Source organism: Solea solea, chromosome 16, assembly GCF_958295425.1.
Source record: "Solea solea chromosome 16, fSolSol10.1, whole genome shotgun sequence".
In the NCBI taxonomy this organism is placed as follows: Eukaryota; Metazoa; Chordata; class Actinopteri; order Pleuronectiformes; family Soleidae; genus Solea; species Solea solea.
Genome location: NC_081149.1, coordinates 14,953,279 through 14,971,724, shown reverse-complemented (window position 1 = coordinate 14,971,724; position 18,446 = coordinate 14,953,279). Strand labels below are relative to the sequence as shown.

The 18,446-nt window shown below is 43.3% G+C and overlaps 3 protein-coding genes across 8 annotated transcripts in view; 1 reads left to right on the top strand and 2 right to left on the bottom strand.

Annotated features, from left to right (window-relative positions):
• The first annotated feature begins 447 nt into the window (after positions 1-447).
• Positions 448-5,807, top strand: LOC131475665 (MAPK regulated corepressor interacting protein 2-like). The gene is made up of 5 exons (XM_058653929.1): positions 448-836; positions 917-986; positions 2,119-2,258; positions 3,782-3,874; positions 5,426-5,807. Exons 1-5 carry the CDS (start codon positions 782-784, stop codon positions 5,494-5,496), a joined length of 429 nt encoding a protein of 142 aa, XP_058509912.1. The 5' UTR covers positions 448-781; the 3' UTR covers positions 5,497-5,807.
• A 272-nt stretch (positions 5,808-6,079) lies between these two features.
• On the bottom strand, positions 6,080-13,169 carry trap1 (TNF receptor-associated protein 1). 2 transcript variants are annotated; one of them, XM_058653927.1, is made up of 18 exons: positions 12,963-13,169; positions 11,911-12,102; positions 11,724-11,806; positions 11,484-11,624; positions 11,213-11,284; positions 10,894-11,054; positions 10,661-10,770; positions 10,485-10,558; positions 10,137-10,292; positions 9,802-9,922; positions 9,594-9,663; positions 9,069-9,216; positions 8,779-8,964; positions 8,557-8,695; positions 7,695-7,780; positions 7,269-7,414; positions 7,094-7,166; positions 6,080-6,554 (listed from the first exon to the last, which is right to left on the bottom strand). In XM_058653927.1, the coding sequence occupies exons 1-18, from the start codon at positions 13,081-13,083 to the stop codon at positions 6,453-6,455; spliced, it is 2,181 nt and encodes a 726-aa protein (XP_058509910.1). In that variant the 5' UTR covers positions 13,084-13,169; the 3' UTR covers positions 6,080-6,452. The 2 variants fall into 2 exon arrangements, with proteins under 2 accessions (XP_058509910.1, XP_058509911.1); XM_058653928.1 differs by having other exon boundaries at positions 11,911-12,099.
• Positions 13,170-13,743: 574 nt separating this feature from the next.
• The window catches only part of crebbpb (CREB binding protein b), a 31,739-nt gene continuing 27,036 nt past the window's right edge, over positions 13,744-18,446 (bottom strand). For all 5 annotated transcript variants that reach the window (XM_058652767.1, XM_058652771.1, XM_058652770.1 and 2 more), the window contains 4 exons: positions 18,081-18,248; positions 17,632-17,793; positions 17,161-17,442; positions 13,744-17,063 (listed from right to left, as the gene is read on the bottom strand). In XM_058652767.1, coding sequence (XP_058508750.1) covers positions 14,757-17,063; positions 17,161-17,442; positions 17,632-17,793; positions 18,081-18,248 — 2,919 coding nt within the window. In that variant the 3' untranslated portion in view covers positions 13,744-14,756. The remainder of the gene's footprint in view (positions 17,064-17,160; positions 17,443-17,631; positions 17,794-18,080; positions 18,249-18,446) is intronic.

The following is an 18,446-nucleotide window of genomic DNA, read 5'->3' as shown; positions in this document are numbered from 1 at the left end:
CATACTTTAGTATGTGGTCCAAAATGTGACAAAAAAGTCATAGGTTAGTATGTGACAAAAAAGTCATAGGTTAGTATGTCGTCCAAAATGTGACAAAAAAGTCATAGGTTAGTATGTCGTCCAAAATGTGACAAAAAAGTCATACTTTAGTATGTGGTCCAAAATGTGACAAAAAAGTCATAGGTTAGTTTGTCATCCAAAATTTGACAAAAAAGTCATAGGTTAGTTTGTCATCCAAAATTTGACAAAAAAGTCATAGGTTAGTATGTGGTCCAAAATGTGACAATAAAATCATAGGTTAGTATGTGGTCCAAAATTTGACAATAAAATCATACTTTAGTATGTCGTCCAAAATGTGACAAAAAAAAAAGTCTGTCTCTTTAAAGCGCAGAAGGAGGCGTGTGTCATAGCTCTGACGGCTCTTCTCAATGATCGCCGCTTCCTCTCAGGTTGTGTGACATTGGCAGAGCAATAAGATACTTCACATTCACCACACTGACTTTATACGAGACGCAGACGAGCGGTGTGAAGTGGGAGGATCGCTGCTGCTGCTGCTGCTGGCTGAGATGCGCCCCGGCTTCTGGTTTTACGCGGAGAGGTGCGCGGTGCGCGGCTGTGTTTCCTGACGTCCGTGTCGACCCCACACGCCAGTCCCGTCACATGTGAGCTCCGTGGGTCAGAGCGTGAAATTCAGCGTGTCACAAAAAAAAGTCTGAAAGTGCTGAAATTCACGTCCTTCCAGAAGTTGAGACCTGCTTCCAGTGACATCGGTGCTTTTCTCATGATGTACACAATTACGAGAGGTCCCAGTAAACTGGTCACCCAGCGACGCACAGGTGGGTGAGACTCTGGACTTCAACACTTTCAGAGATCAATGGAAATGTACTTCATGGTTTCATTTCACTTCATTTTGCAGGTCCTTCACAGCAGCTGGACAACAAAATCAACGATTTCAAGCACAAGCAGACGTCCTGGAGTCTGCCGGAGTGAGTGAGAAAGAGAAAGAAATGTGACTGAAATGACTTTTTCATGCGTTTCCATTTGGCCAATAACATCATAATAAACAAAACGTTTTAAAAAGAAGTCCTTAAAGATAAGATTAAGTTTTGCTCTTTTGAAAGTCTTTATGGCTGAAACGATCTTTTCATCTGAGGCAAAATGTGTTATATAGTATATAGTGATTGAATGACTGGCCTGTGTCACACTGGTTGTGGTTCAATGACAGTGTTTGTTTGTGGAGTCATCAGCCTGACACAGGCAGTGTTAAGTCCCTCGCCCCGTGCTTTGAGGCTCTCTCTGCCTGCCGGCCTGTTTTCCTGCCACAGGCTCTGTGAGTGAGTTTGACCTTGTTGGAAGGCGAGTCGGCACATGCTCATACATTCAGCTGTCGCAGTCTCTGACTCTTGCAGAACTAACTTTGTGTGACCTGAAGCCTAAAAGCTGACACTTAATGCTGGGGAAAGGAGGAAATCACGTGCTGTATATTTTAAATAATAATAATGATAATGCAACGTGTGATATGTTTACTATCTCCTTACAGAGTGCACACTGACTTTATGCAACAAGATCTTTGAAGGTTTTGGTTTTTTTATCCGGTGTAGATCTTCCTCCAGTGAAATTATCATTCTTTTTGTTAGCCTATGCTGTAAAAGGGATAAAAACAATAATGGTAGAAAACAGGACATTCAGGAGCAATGTAACCATAAAAACCAAATGGCTCCCGCTCACAGGAATCTAAACACCCATTTGGACGCCTCCAGATTCACAATTTGGCCATTTCGTAACACCTGTGAACCCAGTATCACACGTATGTCCATCTATCTTCTATCACTTTATCCTCCACAGGAAGGTCGCGGGGGTCGCTGGTGTCAATCCCAGCTGACATGGGGTGAAAGGGGGGGGGCTACAGTCTGGACAAATTGCCAGTCCATCAACCAACCATTCCCTCTCACACTCACACCGACAGTCAATTCATTGTCCAATTTGCCTAATCCCCAAATCCCCCCCAAAGCTGAATGCAAATCGGTGAAGTATTCCTTTAAGTTTCTGTGGCATGAAGTATGTGTACGAACGTGTGTATAATTTCTCCATCATGTGTTGTCTTCCTACACCCATCAGACTTCCATCGCCCAAGATTGTTTTCACCCGTCCCAATGGTAAAAAGTACCATCGCCCTGCTCCGGCTGTCCCCGCAGACGACCCGCAGGAAGAGACTTTCACCGCCGCACATGAGGAAAACGTGAAGTTTGTCCAAGACGGTGAGGAAGTGAACCAAACAGTCGGACTGGAAATTCAAGAAAATGAGACAAAACTTTTCATTGTTCTCCAGGGTTTCCAGTCCCCGTCACCTGTTGTTTCATGAACGACATTGTTTTACGATCAGCTGCCTCCTCCTCCTCCCAGACCTCACCCCCACAGCTGCTCTGACACTGATAGCCGTGATAGAGGCAGAGCACGGGGCCAGAGTTTTGGCGTAAACCCACCACCGTGCAGCCACGTTGACAGAGATTTGTCGCCTGCTTTGAGGAAAGACAACAGAAGCTTGAGATTTTGAAGCTTTTGTGTCGTGAAGTGTCTTTTTAAACATCCTCGTGCTCGATCGTTCTCCAGGAGACTTCATTAGCCTCCCGTTCTCTTTCTCTTTGCACCTGTGAGTCGCTGGCATTGAAACTCAGCCGCTGAAAGCCCATAAACAACCTCAGTGACCTTGTCATTGAGTGGACAAGGACACAACGTGGCCTTACTCCCACCCTCACACAGTATTGTGCTCAGGGTTGATTTCTTGTGTGAATACAGAAACAAACTCATCCATGTAGGTTTTCTGAAAATAATGACCTGGAGACACTCGGATATAATGCATTCCCTAACCATCACAACAAAATGCCTAACAATAAACTTAACTTAACCCTAAAATTGAATCTTCAACCTCAAAAAGCCTTTTAAAGTTGCTAAAAATGTCCTCACTTTCCCAAAATCTACACAAAAGTATTAGATTATTTTATACTGTGTATATAGCTACTATGTTCTTCATGTTCTCAGTACAACACAAGAATAGGTCTGGCTTTAAACACGACCATTTCCATCACCGTACAGAATTAAACAGCTGTTCTTTATCCTTATATCTATTTTAAAATGTGTCTTTTGTATATTCTTTTCAACTGATTTATGTTTTTAGCTCTGCTTTAATTCAACACGTACTTTTTTTTCCGAGTTGTCCTGGCACAATTGCATTTTTAAAATGTTTGTTTCCCTCTTAAATTACATCCTCCATTGTCTCTCTAAAAATAATGTCTTTGTATTTGTATTTGTAAGAAGAGTTCATTTGTGTGCACTCTATATCCAAATTTGGATATGTCCCAATATCCTAATTTGGATATATCCAAATATCCTAATTTGGATATGTCTACATACTGTCTACATACATTTATGTGCATTTCCAAACAAACTGTTGTACTGTTACTGCACAATAGTCTGCAAATGTAACTGTGTTCCTGTTGTTCCTGTTTCGCGCGCTGATAAAAACAAATGGAGCCTTTGACACAGCAGCCGTCTCAGTAGCAGAATAACGTATTAAAAATGTCGCAATGATGGCTGAGTTCCACTTAGCTTCCTCCACGTCAGGGCCACGCTGTCACTGTCCTGACTCACATGAACTGAACAGAGCCACTGTTTATGTCCTCACCTGTGCGTTTAGGGTTAAACAAGGTGTGGCAGTAAAAATAAAAAAGGGGGTCAGTAGCTCATCAACGACTGTACTAAAAGTGGATTGTTGTGCTTTCAGCCTGGCAGGAGGCGGTGCAGCAGGAGCAGAGGTCAGAGGAAGACCACACAGTCGTCCACTTCAAAGAAACTGTCCCCAGTCCACACATGGACAGTGAGTACAGCTTCTCCTCACACACTCACTACACTACACTACACTACACCAATAAGTGAATGATGATGATTATGATGATAACCACTCAGCAAGGTTTACTGGTCACATGCAAGTGTTTGAGAGTTGTCACTTTTCACGTGTAGCATAATAAACATTGTTAAGACTTTTATACAGTGGCCTGGAAGTGCAAACCAGTATTATAAAACATGAAACACTTTTACAAATCCCAATATATACATGAACAAAAGTCGTAACAAATGTTCATTTTCAAAAACAAATTTACGAAATTTACAAAAGCCATAGTCCTTATGTAAAAGGGAATGTACCAAATGCTGTAAGTGACCTGGAAGTGATAGTGAAGTGAACGGTCATTTCTTTTTTCTTTTTTTTGGACAGTAAGACGCATAATATTTGAACATACTATTTAACGTACAAACTGCCAAGACGGGGACATTAAACGTTTATTTTATTTTATTTTATAGAATGAAGTGATATCAGTGAACGTTATGACAAAATGAATCCATTAACATTCACTTTTTTTCCAGTAAGTTACTGTCAATGTCCATGTTACTTTCAATAAGTCTAATAACTTCAAATCTTTCATTGTTAATGTCAATGAATACATTTGTTTTGTTTCAATTCTATCTTGAAACGGCTTTACAGGAAGATGCATTGACACAGACGGATGAAAAGACATTGCACTAATAATGTGGCTCTTTAACTCTGTAATTGTGATTCATTTATTCAGTTACTTTAGTGCAAAAACATGCTAGGATGTTGGATTGTAACAGCACTGTTGTTCCTCGCTGTGGCCACCAGAGGTCAGCAGACTACAGTGGCCTGGAAGTGCAAACCAACGTGAAACACTTTTACAATGCTTTTCAAAAACAAATTCAGGAGATGCAAAACACACTTACAATGCCCTACATTTTTTTTTCTTCATACGCAATAGTCAGCGCTTCCTTTCAACTTGGCTTTCAAAATAAAAGCCACTGACTTCTGCTTAAGACTACTTCTTATATCAAACGTTTGCCATAAACGTTCACTGTATTAGTTCATTCTATGAAATAAACATTTTAATGTAATTCCACAAGCCCTGCCTTAGCAGTTTGTATGTTAAATAATGTGTTATTAATAATTATTAATAAAAATAATTTACTGCTCACTTTATAACTTCTGGATAACTTGCAGCGTTTAGTACATTCCCTTTTTTTCATTGGCAGACAGCTCACAAGAAATAGTCATGCTGGCTTCTTGAAAACCAGGGAAGGATTGTGCATTTAGTCAATTCTACAGCAAAAAACAACAAACAAAACCCGGTCGTTTAGCAGTTTAATGAGATGAACACTTTGTACCCTCACCTGCCCCTGCATTGCTGCTGTATACACACAAATGCTCCCTCAGACAGGTCCGACAGTATTACTCGACAGAGCCGAGTCGCAGCATATAAATAATGTTACATTACTCATGTTGACAAAAGACCAAAGCAAATCAGTTATTCGCTGCATCTTTAATGTTTCACGTTGTAAATGATTTTCTGTTCCTTTCCAGACTTTGTGCCCATTGACCTGGATGAATGGTGGGCCCAGCGCTTCCTCGCCAACATCGACAAGCTGTCCTGATGCTCTTCAGGGATTTGGACGTGAACAGACAGTCAGGATGAAAGGCTTGCAGTGAGGACACACGTGGATCAGCAGCAGCAGTGTGTTCATGAGTCAAAGTGTCCTGATGTGATTCATATGGATAATGGACGGCGCAGGGACGCTGACAGGAACCAGACAATCAGATCACTTGTACTGAAGCCTTAAACTCCAACCGGACACAGACACATCAGTGACGGACAATATCTTCAATTTGAGGATTGTTTTTTTTTTTTTAAATAAAAAAAGATGTCAAGCTTCTTTAATATGCAGTAAATTTCTTTCTTTCAGAATCTGAGAATAGTTTTGGTTTTATTTGACACAGACGCTACCAGCAGCTCCATATTAATGCAAAGTCACTATTTTAAACCAATCTAACATTAGTCTCACTTACACTAGAGCCTTTAGTGCAGAGTAAGTTGAGAGTCCTATAAAAACATAACTAAATAAGAGTGAAGTTAAGGCAGTGAGCATGTCTGACTCAAGTGTCGTTTTTCTTACCACACTAAACTCGGGGAGTCACTTGACTTCTTGTGGTTGGTTTGCATTCAGATTATTCAGAGAGTGAATGTCATCAAGTTTAATGTGAAAACGAAATGAGAATCATCTTTCTTCACACATCGATGCATGAAGTGAAAGTCACACTAAAAAGGAATAATACGGTCTGGCCAGCACGGTCTGATGAGATTTGTGTAACCAAACTTTGAAACTCCCTAAAGATGCAGTTATAAAAGAAAAAAGTAGAGGGTTGCAACATGGAACTGTTCATGGAAAAGCTTTCTTGGATGCCGCTCTCTCTCTCTCTCTCAAACTCTCTTCAGTGTTTATGTGCTCTCTACTTGAGGAACGAAGTACAGCAGAGGGGGAAGAGATAGATGAGGCCTGTAGTACAGGCCCTTCACTGGGTGTAAATGTTTCAGTCCGTCTACTCGTGTCTCTCAGTGCTTCTCCAGCGCTTTAGTCAGCAGATCATTCAGGCGGGAAATCATCGGTCTGGGATCATCGTTCAGTCCTGCTGCGATCATGGCGTTGTCATAGATCTAAAGAAACATGGATTAAAGTGGTAGTTTATTTAATGGTTTATGAACATTTAGAGAAATCGGAGTAACGTGTACTGATGTTTTTGATGCAATTAAAATTGAAAGATTATTCACAGCCATAGCGACGACTACAAACAATGGAGGCAGACGGTGAATAAAAGGGATAAAAGAGAGAAGATGCAACCACCTGGACTTAAAATACTTTCATGCTGAAGTCGGTTAATGGTTCTAGTCCAATCAATTCCACTCATTCAATTAAATCTTGCAAATATTTCAAAATACAAAACTCGGAGCTACTGAAAGACATCGAACGGAACATTATTCTTAACATGAGGGTCTTTAAACTCTGATTGTCAAATTAGTGGTTGGTGATAATTGTACAACCGTTGTTTCAACCGTTTTGTGGAACAGGACTGGATGAAAACTATGCTGCAGGAAACTTATCAAGAACAAGCTTTGATTTTGTATAAACGGTAACTTTATATAAAACTAGGATATTAAAACTATTACATCGTAAAACCAGCTCTATCACACAGTACCTGCTCCAGTAGAAGTCCAGCCAGTTCAGAGTTTGTGTCTTTCAGTGCGTGCATCTTCTTGATCAGATCGTGTCTATCAGACGGTGGGGGGGGGGAAGAAGACGACACGTGAGGAGCTGAAAAACATTTACATTATTTCAGTCACGTATTTTCTAAAAATCCACCCATCTTTTACCCGGCATTGATCTCCAGCGTTGGCTGCAGTATCTGAGCTCTTTCCTCAGCAGTGCGAGCCAGCTGCTGTGTGCGGAGGAAGTGGCGTGCAGCGCCCATTTCTAGCACGGTGATCATGGCTGGGTGGGTGTCTAGACGAGGAGTGAGCTGGGACACAGAGGAGAAAATGTATTTAAGTACTTTATGTATGTACAAGGTAAATTCAAGAAGTTTCTTTGAGTGCTAATGGCATGGTTCCTCAAAGTAAATGGTACTTTCCTCGTATTTAAGTATTTGTGGTTAAAACTAGAGAGAAGGTCATGAGGGTGGGGGTTCAAAAGAACCAAACGGCACTTGATGGGATGCAACTTGGTATACTACCCTGACACAAACACAAGCTTGCTAACAGCTAGGAAACACTCTATGAAGACACACAGGCTCTCTTTACCTTAATATTAGTGACTCTGGGACCCAGAGCGTTCCTCATCCAAGCCATCAGATCATCAGCCTGCTCCTGCGTCAGACGCTCAGAGGCTGCGGGAGAAAAACAAGAGTCAGGATTATTGACGCGACAGTAAGAGGCGTCCTGTAACAGCTACAAGTCGCAAGAGTCATGAGCGACGTCCGACACAAGAATTAAACCAAACAATGCTGAACTGTAGATCAGTTAAAAAGACTTACAAATCCTGGAAAAATTCATTAATCTCCAGCATTTAGCAAAGACATTTTCAAAATCTCAATATTTAACAGAGGAGTCTGGTACATTCAGCGACAGCACTGCTGAAAGCTGCTGATCGTGTGCTGAATCACAACCCATTCAGTTGTATTTTAGTTCAGTGACTGTGTCAGACAGAGTCTGTGCTCTGAACTAATGAACTGATTCAGTACACCAAAAAAAAACCGGCTTTAATCGTCACTAGTTTGTGTTTGTGTCGCGTATAAAACAACATCATGGTAGTTTCGTGCAGCCATGCTATGAGGAGGTACTGTGGAGTAATGGAAACCGACATGCCTGGTACCCAAACTGTGCCGAGTCGTGCTAGAACTGTATCGTGGAAGGAAGTTATAACGTCCACATGTTGTCTGGGTCTGGTCCCACAGACATTTCTGAGAGTTACCCTTGACTCGTGTGACCATAGATAATAGACACTCTCTTAGTTCAGGGACAAAGACGTGGACACTACTGGCAAGTGGACACTGCTCAACTAACATCTCAACAGGTTCATCATGTTGTTCCTCTTTTCCTGATCAGAGTTTTTGCTTCATCCTTTCATCAAAGTTGTAACTAAAAGGTTTGGTACTTTAAATACCTGGTTTGCTGTCTTCAAACTTTTCCTCTTTGTAGTGATCCACCACAATGTCCGTCTCCACGGAGATCAGCTTCTTCTTGTCGAATTCCCTGAGGTGAAGCAGGGTGAGCTCATCGAACTGCTCGTAGCAGAACAGCACCTGTGCACAAGTGACATGGTTTCTCAGAAAAAGCTCTTTTATCAGTTATTTAACCACCTCCATCATTCATGTCAGGCTCTCACCTCCATGTCTTTCTGTTTCATGGCCTCATAGTAGGGTGAATGCTCTGCAAGATGGCGGTTGGGGGCACACAGGTAGTGGATGTTGCGTGTGCCCGCCTTCATTCGAGAAGCGTACTCCATCAGATTGGTGTGCTGACCCGCAGGCAGAGCAGACGATTCAAACCTCAACAGCTTTGCAATATCCTCCTACACATAGACAGTATGGAGGAAACTGCTGCTGTTAGTGCAGAGAACATTTCTATGGTGCCGTAACTGCAATACATTTCCACTTTATTGAATATAAATGTCACCTTGACATCCTGTTCCTGGGTGGTGACAATTCCCTCTCTCATGAAGAGGCCGTAGTCCTCAAAGAACTTGCTGTACTTCTCTGGCTCCTTCTTGCTCTGGTCCAGCAGGAAGCGGATCACCCTCTGCTGTAAAACATCACGGAGCTTCCTGAGGCCAGAAGAGAAAAAGGGTGATACAAGTGCCTGAATGTGGCATGGATCTTGGTGCCAGATGGGCAGAAACCTTTGATCTGAAGGACTTTCACACACGATCATCTCTACAGAGGGGTTTACAGAGAATAGTTGCAAAAAAGAATATCCAGTGACCCACAGTTCTATGGACAGAAATGCAGAGAATGGCCAGACTATTTTGAAATGATTAAAAGGAAAGGTATGCAGAAAAAGCACGTCTTAACATTGCGTAAAGGTGCTATAGCAGCAGAAGACCACACTTGTTGCCACTCCTGGCAATAAATGGGGGCCGTGTATACCTAATTACTGGTGAGTGTATCTTTGAGTAATTCCAAGTTGTAACTGGTCTTTTACCTTATGAGGGCGCTCTCTTGCAACAGCTCTCTGCTCAGATTCAGAGGGATGTCCTCACTGTCCACCACACCTATACAAGCACAGACTTGTTTCACTCTTCCCTCATTGACATTGTGCAGTCCCTTGCCCCAACCACCTCATAACAATCTCACTTTAAAAATCATGCAGGTGAAATTGAGCCGTTGCAGGTGTTTGGGACAATACAGACCTCGGAGGAAGCGCAGCCACTTGGGCAGGATATCCGATGACTTAGTCTGGATCAGGACCTTCCTGCTGTACAGAGCCACACTGGAGCCCATCTCCCTGCTCACATCAAACATGCTCGGCTTCTGTTGATCAATACATATTTTTTATCATTCATTTGATAAAAATCCAACTTCAGTTTACCTCACAGCTACTGAAAATTCATATCCTATGTGAAAGCTGCTGCTAACATGATCTATAACATTTAACATTATCACTTTACGTTCTGAGATTTTCTGAAAATATGGCATTAGTGTCATTACTGTGTTTAAATATACACGAGTTAAAATAACTTCTCACCGCATCAGGAACATAGAAGATGCTTCGGATATTGAGCGGCGCATCGGCGCGGTAGTGCAGTGTGTAGCGGGGCTTGTCGTAGGCCTGAGCGATGTAGCGGTAGAACTCTTCATGCTGCCAATCACTAATCCCCTTTGGCTCCATCATCCACAAGGCCTGAAAGAAGAAAGATCATGCAACACTTAGGCTAAGACAATTTTTGCATGTTTGAAAGAGCAGACTCTCATTCATGGCCGAATCGCATGTACGATGTGGAGGTATTAACTGATAGAAGTTGAGATAAGTTCCATTTTCCAAGCAGCAATGTGAGCATCAGCCAATCTAATCACATTAAGCAGAGCAACTCACCTGCAGAGTGTTGAGCCTCCGTCCATTCAGGAAGATGGGGAAGCTCACAAAGTTGCTGTACTTTGTTACAACCTCTGAAAGAGACACAACAGCGTGTCATTACATGGAGTGATGTACTAATGAATATCCGCTCTGTAGTTACATTTTCACGACTGAAGAAGCTTATGCGGCTTTACCTTTAACTCTGTCCTCAGAGGAAAACTCTTTGCAATCGTCCTTGAGGTGGAGCACGATCTTTGTTCCCTGTTGAACACCACCGGCTTCAGCAATCTCAAACACTCCGGAGCTGAGGAAGAGAAGGACAGGAGGACATTTAACCATCACAATTTGGAAAAAACTCAAGTTTCATTGTGTGCAGTCACGTTCAGGGTATATTGTCTTCATCTTGATGTTGGAATATTGCCCTCACCCATCTGAGGACCACTTGTAACCAGGTGCATCAGGCTCAGCAGAACGGGAGTAAACATCCACACGGTCAGCCACCATAAAGGCAGAGTAGAATCCAACCCCAAACTGACCAATGATGGAGCTGCTGGCCTCCGCCTGGCTCTGCAGAGCGTCCAAAAATGCCTGTAGTGTTTAGAGGAGACGATCGTTATGACAGAAGGTGTGATCAGTAAGATAGATCATTAACAAATGAGAAAAGTTTAAAACCTGACATACAAAACAGACAGACAAATTAGAGTAAGAAAGGGCAAATAATGAGGATGAGCTACAACAATAGTCACCTTTGAACCAGAGCGGGCGATAGTCCCCAGGTTAGCTACCAGCTCTTCTTGGTTCATCCCCACTCCAGTGTCCTGTTAAAAGACATTCAAGAAGAATTACAATATTTATCTACCAGGTGGCAATCCTACTCAAGAACAGACCAGGAAACAGTGTAAACTGTTAAAACTTCAACTCACATTACAATTTAACCTTGTGTTTCCAATGTGATTTAGTATGTTGCAAATATCAAAAGTCAACAGTAATTTTAGATCCATGCACAAGTGGGTATACCTGGATGGTGAAGGTGCCCTTGCCAGTATCCGTCTGCAGGTGGATCTCCATAGAAGCTGTTTCACCTCCTGCTGTGATTAATTTGTGACGCAGTTTTTCCAAAGCATCACTACCATTAGAGATCAGCTCCCTGATGAAAACCTGGTAGAATAAGAAATAGGCAGATAATCCAGTCAGAAGAGCTATATTTAATAGACTTGAATGTCGTTCCAAGTTGGTCTCCAATACACACCCTCTTACCTCTTTCTCTGAGTACAGGGACCTGGCAACAATATCCAGCAGCTTTTTTGTTTCAGCCTGAAATTCATGTTTGGAGAAGCTACCTGGATAATTCAGGGGTACAACAACATTCAGATCAATCTAACGAATAATTAATAACAATGATCTGTAAAATTTTACAGATTTTTATCTCTACTTGTTGCAGCACCTTGAACAGACTCCGAGTCAGTGATGATGGAGTGCAGAGGTTCCTCCTCTGGCTCTTTCTCAGCCTCTGGCTCTTTCTCAACCTCCTGTGTGCTGTAGTAAGACTGCTGGCAGAACCCGAGGCAGGAACGCTGAGCGCGCAACACTCCGGGCCGACTGCTCCACCTCTGATATTGTCCAACCTGCAAATCTGCTGACAGCAAGAGTGAAATGGAATTGGTGAGTGAATGTTTAGGTCCCTTCCACAGATGGTCTGTATTTATATAACACTCAGAGCACTTCACATCACACAACAAATAGTGAAAAGTATCAGAAATGGTGTCTCCTGCTAAAATAAACCACATTAGATCTAGTTCACTATTGTACTGCGATTGCCACTTGACATCTGTTTTTAAATCTAGGCTCAAAACTCACTTGTTTTTTTGTGTTTTTTTTTTACAGGCTTTCTCAGCTCTTTAATGTCAATCACCTTGTGTCTTTGATTCAGTGTATAATTGTTCCACTTCATTGTTTATATTGCATATCTATATATTACTATTCCCTTTTCTCTTTATCCACTATGTAGAGCACTATGTTAGTGTTTAAATGTGCTTTATAAATACATTTTACTTAATTATGTACTCAGTCCCCAGGGGGTGATGGTTCTGTCCTGTAGCTTTAAGATTTGACAAAACACCCAAACCTACGAAATATCATTAACCATCACATCAACGATGGTATAGAATTAGCTATTTCAAACAGATATTCGCCCGTTACTGTTTTGTCACATATGACATCATCACCTCAGAGCATAAGTCTGGAGAAACATTTAACTCTCGTCAGTCACCTCTGACATATACCCTCGCTGCCTGAAGCAAACCATTACAAGTTGGAATTCCATGTGTTTAATAACGCATGTGATAAGAAAAATAAAACATTTTACTAGGTCACACTCGAGTGCTTGAATCTCAGACTAATATAATGACATAAGAACCGAGTATCTCGTTGTAACAGTCAGACATCTCACGGCAGCTGCTTTACCTTGACTCGGCTAAGCTAACAAACATAGCTCACCTGCAGTGAAGGAGCGTGTGACAGTTACGCTGCTCAGTCCTCGCGCACATGTCATTGACGGCCTTACGGTTCTTTGCGAGGAACCGAGGGCGAACCGAGCCAGGGCGAGACAGCGAGACATGAGGACGACTATAGCCGTGGGAGACGAGACGAGTGACGGGTCTGACCGACAAGTACACACGCTGACCGACACGGCAGAGGAAGGACCCGGCGACTCGCGATGACGTCATTTGGATGCAATAGCGCTGCCTGATGAAATGTATAATTTTCTCACTTACTACAAATGATTTGGTTAAAACCCTAACCCTCTTCATTTTGACTTATTAGAACCCCAAAGTCTTACATTTATGAATCTCATAGTTAAACCCATATTTTTATCATATTTATATTTTAGTAGTGAATTTACCTCTCAAGGTCAAACGGTGAACGCCTAACTAAAGAGGTCTCAAACTCGCGGCCCGCGGACCACACATTTTTTAGTGTAACAGAATAACTTTGCATCACCAATAAATTGTTATCATGAACTAAATATCATTCCACGTCAACACACTTTTATTTTGAAATTCTGTGAAATATCTATCATTGTGATATCATGATAGAATGATGGAATGTCATGATATATAATGTTAAGCTCATATCACCCACACCTACTGCATAGTTGCTTAGTGCTTTCTCGTAGGTTTTTTTCCCCTACATTTTAAAGAACTATTGATTTACTAAAATAATCAGAGGTTTATTTATATTAATCAATAATGTGGACCCCAACAGTTCTCTCCAAGCATAAAAATTTGAATTTGTCTGCGGCACACAGGTTTATTTAACAATGTGGTATGCAAGTACGAAATGAGCCATTTGAACCAGTTTGTACAGTGATTTCATTCTTATTTTCTGCATATTTACAGTAGTCTAGCTGCATGATTTACATTAGAGAACAGTTTATCATCAATTCAAGTTTAATGCAAGAGAGACAATGATGCACAAAACTCTCTCTGAATACAAATCAGCAGTCAAACAAGTTAATTTCCCACCACAGCCAAAAGAAGTTCAGTACTTAATGAGATTTCTTTATACTGAAGGAGAGACTAAAGCAATTTTAAACATCTGCAAGACAAATACTGGGCCCAGGCCAGTAAAAAGAACATTCTGGAACCTGTGAACATTAACAAGCTTCAATGCAAGGTTCTACACCTGCATGTTGTGTTTGGGTGTGTGCAATAATTCCTAAATCTATACAAATACATTAATCTCCCATAGACTCTGCAAACAGGAAAGAAATTAAGGCTTTCCCAAAGGCAGTCCTTTTGAAAAATGGCATATTAGAATAAATTAGCCAAGAACAGAGAAACTGAACAAGAGGTGAAACCTGGCAAAAAAATTGCCCAGACAAATAATTTTACAGTCTTCTCAACACAAATACAATATTAATTTGCAAAGGTACAAAATAAAAAAGGAATAATAAATTGAAATATTTTTTGTTTTGAGAAGTTTTGTTATAAAAGTCAATACAGAGCATAATAAATGAAAACCAAATTAAAACAACACAAAGACCAGGGCAAAGTCTTGCATGGCTGGTTTGAACCAAAAATATATTCTGTGTCTTTGTTGTCTTCTTTTGAACAGCAATTATTAAATCACTCTGTGTTGGAAGAAAAAGCAGTCCCTTGGTTTTTAGGAAAGTTCACAGTCTGTAGGCCTCATGACTCATTAGTTTGTATTTCTTTAAGCTTTTTACATCAGCAAGTAAAAAAAATCTCAGCTGAAAACAGAACAAGGCCTTTCTTCTGTAATGAAATGCTACAATCCTTCGACAAATTTCTCCAGCGTGTCTCCCGTCGTGTCACCCCCCATTACCATGTCATTACTTAACCCTCCTCGATTTGGTGTGTTAAGTTGCGACAGCATGGCACTCTGCTCTGGTGTTCCCATGTGTCCCTGGTCCATGGCACCCGACATAGGGCCTCCAAGACTAGGGTGAGGAGAGCTGGAGTGGAGGGCGCCGTGCTGAGGTGAGGGCTGAGGCTGTATCCGTGGGGAGGGACTGGAATGCGGGGGCTGCTGTGAAGGTGGACGGGGCGACTGCACTGGAGCTGGAGAGCGAACTTGGTTTCCTAGTGTGTTGGCCATTGCCTGGCCAGGTAAATGAGCTCCTCCCTGGGCTTGGCCTTGGAGCATGTGGGGTTGAGGACTCATTGAGTTAGCCTGTGCTGGAGAGCCCATCTGCTGTTTCAACATCTGCTGTTGCTGTTGCTGCTGTAGCATGCGCTGCTGGAGGAGGTTCTGAGGCCCATCCATGCCCATGCCACTTTGGCCCATTTGGGATGTGGGAGGGAGCTGGCCCATGGGCCCCCCACCTCCTTGCATAGCCATTTGCTGCTGCATACGAAGCTGGGAGTAACTGGCTGGCCCTGGCTGCTGTTGGGCGAACTGACCATGACCCTGAGGCATGCCTCCCTGCTGCTGCTGCTGCTGCTGCGCCTGCTGCATCTGCTGCATTCTGAGCAGCTGCTGCCGCCGGTAAAGCTGGGAATTACCGTTTTGAGCAGCATTCATTATCTGGCCTTGGGGGCCCATAGGTGCCATGCTCTGGGGACCTGCTTGCTGTGGAGGCTGCTGCTGAGCTGCCATCCCTGGCCGCTGCACCTGGTTTGCCATGGCTGCCATAGCCTGCATTCCTGCCTGTGACCCCAACATGGCTTGAGGGTTCTGCTGCTGGGGCTGCTGCTGTGGCTGGTTGGCCTGGTACTGGGCTGTCCTCTGTTTAATGAAGGCTGCCATGAGATGGGGGTTTGACTTGAGGATGTTAAGAACCTGCTGTTGCTGCTGGGGGGAGCTGGGAGACTTGAGGGTTCGCAGTAATTCCTGCAGGGCACTCGGAGCGATGTTACCAGGCATTCCCCGGGGCATGTTTTGCTGCTGTGGTGTCATGCCCTGCTGTGAAGGCCCCTGGGGAGGCATGACCCCAGGCATTTGGAGACCCTGTTGCTGGGGCATCATGGGTCTCTGCATGAGCTGAGCCTGCTGGGGCATGGGGGTTCCCTGAGCCTGCTGAGGGGCCATGGGGCCTTGTTGAGGAGGGACCTGTGGTTGATGACCCTGGGGATTCTGCATGGGATTCTGCATCCCTGGACCCCACTGGCCCTGCTGCATAGCCTGAATCATCTGGGGGCCCCGTGGACCCTGCATCATCTGCATCTGGCCCTGCATTGGTCCCATCATTCGTGGGTGGTTCATGGGCATCCCATTCATGACATAATTCTGCTGCTGCTGCTGCTGTTGTTGTTGCTTTGCCTTGGCTACCATCTCTATCTGCTTGGCCACCTTTAGGGCTGCTAGCAGTGGTTGTTGCTGCTGTGGTTGCTGTGGCATCTGAGGCTGAGGCTGCTGTTGGTGTGGCATGTTAGGCAGAGGTGATTGCTGCTGATGAAGAGGTGATGACTGAGGTCCTGGTTTGCCCTGTGGGACTGGTGTTGGGGGTTGGCTGCTGCGGCCATTGTTGGGGAAGCCTTGGGCAATATTGGAAGGGTTTGGTGGCTGCTGTTGTTGGGGCTGATTGGGCATAGGCTGGGGGGTTTGGGGAGTATTAGGCTGCTGCACAGAGTTTGGGGTGTCGGGTGCTGCTGAGGTAGGTGGAGATGGTAGGGGCATACCCCTTCCGGCCATGGTTGCCATTCTGCGGCGCATCATTTGAGCCTGCAGGAGCCTCTGCTGATGCTGTTGCTGACGGAGTTTGTGCTTGATGTTGAGACAGAAGGGAACAGGACACTTGTTTTCCTGACAGTGCTTGGCATGATAACAACACAAAGCAATGAGCTGTTTGCATACAGGACAGCCACCATTTGTCTTGCGCTTGCAGCCCTTTGTGTGTTGAACCACCCTCTTCATCTTCTGGCATGAAGGCAAAGAGCAGTTTGCATTGCGGCATTGACAGGCATGGACCAGGGACTGGATGCAGCGCTGGATGCTCAGACGTCGGCTCTCTTGTGGGCTCTTCGAGGCCTCTGAACCCTGACTGTTGCTGTCATCATCTAGACCCAAGCCCCACTTCACCATTTGGTGCTCATGGCCTTTAATGTTGTAACAATTAATGCATAGGTCGTAGTCCTGAGAAGAAGAAAATAATTCACATTAGTGTTGTACAAATATATAAAATATTTAAAAATATTTTAGAACATTCCAGTACAGTGCTGCCATTTCCTACCTCACAAACAGTGCAGTGCCAGCGAGTCTCCACATGGTGCTTGCATTCATTGCAAGTGTACACAAAGCGGTCCTGGCCCTGGTTATGCAGCTCGACCAACATACACATTGTGCTCCACTTGCATCTTCTCAGAGAGCTGAACTCCCAGTGTTTGTCCCTGGCCAAAGTCAGAAAGGCATCTCGGCCATCCATTAAGTCACAGGTCAACATAGGGTCAGGATCCATTATGGGTGGAAGGGTGTTAATGGATGGCCCAGCATGGAGGTGGATAACAAAAAAAACCTGGTACCAAAAAGAAACAAAACATGTCAGGATCCACTGCAAATTAACTAAAATATCTTGTTTATTTTTCATGCTCCTTTGCAACGTGTAAAAATGAAAATAAGTTTATGTTGTAAAATGTGTTTCGAAGGATGCATTTTTTCCTTAACGATGACTGGACTGTAAGACTGCACTTGGTCAGACTCCTACCTCCTTATGTTTCTCCATTGTGGCGTAGAGCTTCTGGGACAGATCATTGGCTACATTCGGCATCCCAGGTTTTTTCTTATTGGCTCGGCTGATGCTGCTCTTATTTTTGTTGGTTTTCTTGTTATTCTTTTTTTTGGCATTCTTGCTGTCAGGGTGGGCTCCCTTAAAAAAAAGATGGACATGAAAATTCAGACAGGCAGATGTTGCAGAACATTCAAGATGGGTTTATGCAGATACACTCGGTGGTTCTACAATGCCTGTGTGCCTGCTTTATGCTTTAACATGAAATCCTCTTGTGGAATCGGTGTGTGTATATGTGTGCGTGAGAGCACGAGAGAGGGAGAGAGAGAGAGAGCTCTGAGCACCAGGCTGCGGATTATGAAACAAAAAAACAAGAAAGTTCCTTTTTGTAAAACCCATTTCCCAAAAAACCTTTACTTCCAACTCACCTCTGTTGTCTCACAGGAGGCTGTGTTCTCCTCCTTCTTCCTCTCCTCCTCCTCTTGCTCCAGCTCCTTGATGCTCTCCTCCAGTACGTTAGGCCAAAAGTCACCCTCAAAATACGGCAACTCGTTGGCACTTGTTAGTCTGTCCTCTGTTGCCTGTTTGAATATGTCCTGAGCACAGATTTCAACAGGGATGTTAGCTGACAAGCCAACAAGACAATTATTTGTGTACCAATATTTTCAATGACTAATAATAAACACAAGGTGGAGCCCCTCCATAACTGCACACACTTGGCTTGATGATGAATTTGTCAGAGGGGGAGAAAATTTGGACACACCAGTTCCATTTTAATTTATTACATGTAGGTA